This window comes from Amblyomma maculatum, chromosome 4 (assembly GCF_055883805.1).
Source record: "Amblyomma maculatum isolate TAMU_Amacu chromosome 4, ASM5588380v1, whole genome shotgun sequence".
Classification (NCBI taxonomy): Eukaryota; Metazoa; Arthropoda; class Arachnida; order Ixodida; family Ixodidae; genus Amblyomma; species Amblyomma maculatum.
The window spans coordinates 63,592,024-63,599,539 of NC_139347.1; the positions used below are offsets into that span (position 1 = coordinate 63,592,024).

The window sequence follows — 7,516 nt, forward strand, 5'->3', positions numbered from 1 at the left end:
CAGGAAAAACATGTGAAAAAAAAAACAACAACACGAAAGCGCCAGTCGCGAGGTCGCCTTTTCCTCGACCATACGCAAGAAACAGTTAACACGAGCTGGCAAAGAAAACAATGCACACTGCATATACTGTTCAATGCAGTGTGGGAAACACCTTTACGCAACACAAAACAGCACTGTGAGAGGGCTCGGCGCAAGTGATGACACGCTGGTATTCCCACTTAACTCACATCCTCGCAACCTTTGAAAGGAGTTCAGTGTGTTTTTTCGTGGCATTGTGTTGGCGTCCCACGCTTCCCGCTGCGCTCTGGGAGCTCATTCAGGCATTATCAGTGAATCAGCGCCATCTCCTGTTTTTCCTCCCAACAGCGGCCCCTACTGCTGCGTGCCATGGTGCGACCTGTGAGTGCCTGCATCCTGGTTGTGGTGGGCTTGGTGCTGCTCGCCGAGGCGTCCGCATCTGCTCCCACTGGCACCTTCGAGACCGAGTCCTGGTTCGTACAGCATTGAGCAATTTTCTTGCCGCGCTGCTATGAACACTGCGTGATATACGTACAAGCTTTGCTTGTTTTTCCCGTTCTTGTAACATCGGCGGCTGTTGTTAATTTCACATTTCCCTCTGAACATCAATGAGCATTGCCCCACTTTGATAACCGTACAGTATGACATCCGACGTAAGGGATTGCTTACATGGCTGTGCAGATCTGTCAGGTGAATATTCTAAGCATGAAGTCCGGGCATTAATTAATATCTAAGCACCACTACGAAGGAGTAAATTCTGGCAGAACCCGCAAGGCTAATGCCACGCGTATAGTTGGTAATAACCAGAACCTCAAGTGCAACGAAAGGGCTTCTAAGAATTTACGATACCTGAGGACGTCGATAACAATGCGTGAACAAAAATCGTGGGCATTCAAGCAAACCTAGAATACTTCCAAGCATGAGTCGTTTGAACGTTCTTATTCAGAGCCGGTGGGGATGCTTGAAATTTTAGCGATGTTCGCTGCCTTGCATTATCACAGCATGCCGCTTAAAGGGTTCGGCTTTTACCAGAGCTTTTGGGAGTGAGGCAGGAATGTTATGTGAAATTATCGAGTTTGTGCGTTTTACTGATTTCGGTTTAGTGTAATAGCTCTTTGAGAGACCCTCGTCAGAGGTTGCTACTTAGGCGGTGAGGAACATAAGAATGAAAGCAAGAAGTGTAGGATATATTTTGAAGCAAAATCTGTCACATTGAAAATGAAGGATCTGCATAGTGCGGTGAGCAAATGTAGTACCCTTTTCATAGCTGATGATAAAAGAACTTGTGAAACGCTTATAAGATAGCTTTGTGGCGACGATGAACAAATGCAGGTGTTGGAGTGCAATTAATGATAGTCATATATTAAAATAGTATCAGGAAATGAATGAAACTGGTTGCTATGTTTCAAATTTGATTCAAGTGCTTCGGGTATATACGATAGAGTGTGAGGCCAGATGTGAAACGTGCATTCAAGTTTTCATCTCACTACATATTTGGTACCTTCACATGCTGTGGGTCAGATTGGACATGATGCTTTATTAAGTCGAGTGTTTTTTGGCGGGTGACGTAGCGCTTAAAATATACGTACTCGACGCAAAATCATGGCAGGGATGAAACCAGGACATTTATATGATTGCACGAGGTCGGTAGAAACGTTAGACATGGTGTAGTGGACCAGGTTACTGATATTAATGCAACATTGATACTGCTACCGTGCACTACTATATGCGCAATAATGTTAATACTGCTCTGAGAGTAGAATTCAGAATGCTGAATATATATGGCCGCCATTACGGATCCAGTCCTACAAAATATTCGCCTTCTACTAAATGACATCTGATCGAGACTTCCGGCAATTATTTACCTGCATATATGTTTTTGAAAACAGCAATGTTTGCATATTGTCTTGCTGCGTATTACATTCTCATCTCCGACCTACTGACTTCTAAGCGTCGATAATCATGGCTAAAGACATTGTTGTGCCAGAAAACTTTTCTGTATGTTGAACATTCTTGAAGCTGCAGACAGCATACAATCCTAACTTTGCGACAGTAAAATTACGTGATCATTGTTGTATTTTGCGCTTTATCTTTCGGATTTGCTAACGAGAAAAAAATGCTTTATTGTGGGTTTTAGGACGCTCTGTTATGGCTATCATCGCAAGTGGACAAAATATATTTCCAGTTCCTTATGCGAACCAAAGTGATAGCGATTAGGGCGCACTTTGTGATAAGAGTGCATGTCAATAGAACCGTATTCAGAGCCCTATACACTACATCATCCATCATAGCTTAAGAGGCTTTGAATTGTGAAACCTTAGAAAGCAATCCGATTTCATGCTTTAAGAATATATACCTGTCATCTCCAAGACGATTCACATGCATATCAGTTTTTTAAAGGAATAATCAAGAGACCGCTGATACTCACAGAACGAAATAAGAAAGTATTACCGGGGTCGATTTTGCCTGTACGCGTGAAAAACTTTGTCAGTTTTGCTGGAATCCAAGAACATTTTGCTTAGCTCTGCTTGCTAACGACATCGTTCGAAAACGGCGAATGGAATCTGCCTAAGCACAAATTCCTTAATACTACCTTGCAAGTAGAGTTTTGAGTGCATAATGTACACGGACCTAATACAAATTCTTCAAGCCTTCGATGCAGGTGCACATATGACCCTTGTTTAAGCGATAGAAAATAAGCGATCACATAGGAATCGAGATTAAAAACAAATAACCATAGAAAGAAAAAAGGAGTGCCTAATGTGAACTGAAGATCATGACATAACATAAACATTAGCAATCCATCCGTGATAGGAATGAAGGAATGGCTTCCGAGTGTCCTTTCAAGCGTACACGGTAGAGCGCGAACCTAGCGCTACGTTAAGTCTGAGTCCAAGTTAGCCTACCTTATACTAAATCTCGAAAGACGAGAGGGCATTCTTTATCACAGACAAATGAGCTTCATGTTCGCGTTACCCTTTCGTCGCCATTTATAACGAGCGCCTAATGTTCTTCGCACGCTCACTTTCGTATTCTCATTTCAGGGACCGAGATCGGGATCGCCAGAACTCGGTTTACGACTCATCACTGACCCCCGACGAAGATTACCTTCTCAGCTTGCTAAGGAGCCGGTCCAGGTAAGAACTAATCAGCAACCCTGCGAAAGCGAAGTGGACTACAGTACCGTTCTAATGAACGGTTCGAAGCTAGGCCGGCGTGTTGTTCGTGTAATTAGCCATGAGTATCACCAGGTGAAAGATTTAAAAACACTTCAGAGTAACTTGAGAAAATACGTTTTGCACGTTAGGTTGAATCGAGAACAAATAAATGATCATGATATTTAGACGTTCGCTATGCTGACAGCTGAATTCCGCCTTAACGATCACCAGTTTTAAATGGTTATTCTAGATGGTACCTTAGCATCAGCAAACGAGCGTCAAAAAGTCCGGCCGCCAGCAAATGTGGTGTGGGCATTGGCGTCGTCGGTGGCGACGTTGTCGTTGTGAGCGAATAATCATAGCATGCCTCTGGCAGGTGGCAGTTGCCAGGTTACACTGCCGAGCGCTGATAGGTCGGCGGGTTGTGTGACGTCACGAGACCACGTTACGTGGCCGCTTTGCAGGAGCTGCTTACTCGAGCAGCTGCTTTGATGTGGGAGTGTCATGAACGTGTCATGTAGGCGCGTTCATGAGGGCAGGATAAAGCGAGACTTCATAATTAAATGCCGGATGCCTTTTTCATAATGTGATAGCTTACAACTATATGTTAAGGAGCATACATGTGAGAAAATGGAGGTACAAACTAAGAGACCAGCGATTAAGCAAGCAGCAAAAACGAAATGTACATTAAATAGGAAATGCAAGGGGAGCCGCAAACGGAAGCCATTAGCGACATTGTGTCAGCATAACCATTAGCTCCCCCCCCCCTTGTTCCTGAAAAAAAAAAGTTATATTTTTCTTGAATTTGCATTGCTCTACTAGTCTTTTTAAGGTACGGGTCGTTATTTTAGATGCCATTTAGGTGAACTTGGCCCGGGAATATGCGCTATACCTGAATCTTCCGTTTTCTTTCGCCCCCAGCTTGCTGGTTGGGGTCAATTTTGCAGCTTTACACTGGATAAATTCCTGAAAGTTTAACTACCCGATAATTTGATTTATATTTGTCACACTTTTTGATGCTGTTTTACTTATTACACAACATGCAAACAGTCATTAAGATACGGTCCTGTATTTTGCGGCAGGTATTCCTAGCAAACACTATGTGATCTAGGCTAAGTTGATAGTTGAAATACGCGAATTTGGCTGCGCAGTTATATTAAATTTGAAAGTTCAAACCTTTTACATTATATGCCATCAACATGTTGACGGTCACCTATGCTTTGTCCTATCTGTTCTTGTAGCCCCGCATGCTACTCAAGCGGTTCTATGCTCACGAACGCGACTTTTTATTCCGCCTGTTCGGCTATGGACTCTGAGAAAACTCTACTCTTCTGCAGCCAAGGAACCATCACGCGCATTGTTCATAGCTGAGCATTTGGAACTAAGCCAGCCGAACTACAATCAGAACGCGTCGAGCAGAAGACAAACAAACAAACAAACAAACAAACAAACAAACAAACAAACAAACAAACAAACAAACAAACAAACAAACAAACAAACAAACAAACAAACAAACAAACGAACAAACAAACAAACAAACAAACAAACAAACAAACAAACAAACAAACAAACAAACAAACAAACAAACAAACAAACAAACAAACAAACAGGCTTCTAACTACAGGGGCAAGCGAGAAGAAAAATTGTTTTGAAAGCGGGGTTGCAAGGCAAGTAAAGTGTCTAAATCCTTATATACAAGGTTGTCCAATATTAAGGGGAACACTCGAGGAGTTCGTCACTCTGTTTAAAGCAGTATTACCTGCAACATAACTGCGTATCGTAGCAATGTGGCGCAGGCACGGAAAAAGCCGTAGTTGGTGTTACGCCTGGACAGTGATTTTGTTTCGGTGCACTGTCGGCTGAGCCGTACTGACGCTCTTAAAAGAGTGGTCACGGGATCGCGTGTTCACCCAAAATGTGGACGACCCTGAACATTGTAGCCGGTATACAACAAGCAATTAAAATAACCACATTATGTTTGCTAGAAATAAACCAATAGTACACACTCTTAAGCGTACTTAGTTAACGAGAATATATCGAACACTGACAATCTGCGTGGCACTGAACCCTGAAAACCATCTAATTAGCAAAGGTATTACTTGCGCAGCGCAGCGCACAACCGAATCGAGAGCTGACACATGTCTCAATCGATTTTTACTAGCCATAGCAGTCATCATTCGGCTTCTTTCTGATCACAATGCATGTCTCGGCTCGAACAGCTGATGCTCGCGTTTGGGGGCTAAAGCTTAGATGACAGTTTTTCCTGCCATCGAATCTTCGGTGCATATTTTTTTTTATTTCTTCTCTGAGGCCGCTGGCCTACATTTCTGAGCTTATTTGACAAGTACACCTCTATCTTCTTCTCTCTCTCTCTCGTTGCAGCAACTTCGACGTGCTGCCGAAGAGGTCTCGGGGCATGCTGGACTTTGGCATGACGCGAGGAGCGTCTGGCGCCAAGGCCGCCAAGGCTCGGTTAGGACTCAAGCTGGCCAACGATCCCTTCGGGCCCGGGCGCTAAGGCGCTCGCGCCGTCCTCCCACCAGCCCCCCGGTGACGCGGGAACCACCAACCAACCTTCTCCTTTCCTTTCTCTTCTCGGCTTCCGAGAACAGTTGAACTAGCGCGAGTTTGCAAGCTGTGCGTTTAGAACCTGTACGTTCGTTCGCTTCGTTCCTAGAGTTCAAGCTTACTGAGGTGTTCGTTTTCTCCTCGCTGCAGCCGAAAAGCGGAGAGTATGGTCACTGCTATAGTCGTCTCTCCTATACGAGTATCAAAATCCCACCAGAGTGGAGCAAGACTATTTAGATCCAAATGTCCCCAGAAGGATGAATTGAGTGTAGCCTCGATCAGGACGCACCGAAGCAGTTATCAGTTTTGCTGTTGCATTGTGATAAAACCCCTGGCGCGTTGTTTTCAAGTTTACGCTGGGTGAAACGGAAAACGTTCCAGGCAGTGAAAGGCAAAGCACGAACTGTCAGCCATTGCTTGTTCATCAATGCAAAAGATTGGTGTTGTAGATGCCGCACTTGCACGGTTTGCTTTCGCTCGGCGTAAGCTGACAGCCAGTTCACTCAATTGAAAATAAGTCGTAATTAATCCGAAAGCAGGACGCATTGAGAATAAAAAAATTTAAAAGAAAACGAATTTGTCCCCCTTCGTCGCGGTCGATGATTACATGCGACAAGATATCTGTATGAGGCGCCCCTCTCATACGTGCTTGTCTGTAGGCGTAGGTGCCGCTTATGACCATTTGCGGGTCATGTGGGATGCCGTGCAGTGCACTGACAGCCAATCGACTACAAGTGAACCAGAAATTGTTGCTAGAAATGGGCCTATTCTAAAGAGAAAAGCGGGCTGTGATGAATGCAGGCTAATGTAGAGAATGTGTGCTGTCACTTAACTTTGAAAAAGAAAGATGGCCGTTGTTAATTACTGATGGTTAGTGCGACGAGTTGCAAATATTCTGATTGTGTGGAAAGTACGCTGTTGAAAAGACCATTTGGTTCGAGCCCGCAAGCAAATATACGTGTTGTTATTGCAAGAAATGTTTTTTGACCTTACCACGTTGACTACAATTGCATGGAGAGAATAACTCTGTGTACTCGTTGCTATATGAACTGTTGTGATGTGCCAAAGAGCTAAAGAATCATAGCTTAAGAGCCATTTGTTGAAGCTTCGCAAAGATTGACCATTTATGAGAGATGTGAAGAGCAAATTGCTCAGTGATCTTGGCTTTACGTATGCGGATGTAAACTTTTGTGGCAATGTTACTTCCCTGTCACTCATTTCACGCGTATTTTTGTGTTTCATCAGGTTGTTGTGAAAATGATTCAACGTTTATATTTTCCTCTTATGCCGTTGCTAAATATCTCAGATACTATTCGTTTTGTTTCAGGCAATGCTCCCGTAGTAATTAGCAATAAATGAGCCCTGAAATGATTTTCCTTCACCACAAAGACCTCATTCTCACAAGAATTTTTCGCGACATGTACCCATTGGTGTTTTTGCGTCCATCATATTCATGGCCATGCTGAAGCATTTCAAAGAACGTTACAACTTCTCAAAGCACCTTTCATCTTTGTGTAGCGATTTTAATTTGTCAGAACTTTTACCTCGTCTTGTCGCCTTGGTTCCACCGTGTGCTCGCTGTTATTTTCCTTAGTAAATCAGTGCCCGAACGCTGGCTTGAAAAACGACGAACCAAGGAGCAGTACCCGCATCTGCGTATTTTTATCACTTCTGCGTGCGAGCGTTTTTGCTACTGTGTTAACCACAAACTAAAAAGCCCGCCTTTTTTGACCTATGTTTTATTACCGCGCATCAAGTACAGCAGAAAGATT

At 43.7% G+C, this 7,516-nt stretch overlaps 1 protein-coding gene across 1 annotated transcript; it reads left to right on the plus strand.

Moving 5' to 3' along the window:
• The first annotated feature begins 381 nt into the window (after positions 1–381).
• On the plus strand, positions 382–5,694 carry LOC146191254 (uncharacterized). The gene is made up of 3 exons (XM_084599901.1): positions 382–491; positions 3,063–3,155; positions 5,559–5,694. Exons 1-3 carry the CDS (start codon positions 388–390, stop codon positions 5,692–5,694), a joined length of 333 nt encoding a protein of 110 aa, XP_084456027.1. The 5' UTR covers positions 382–387.
• The last annotated feature ends 1,822 nt before the right edge of the window (positions 5,695–7,516 follow it).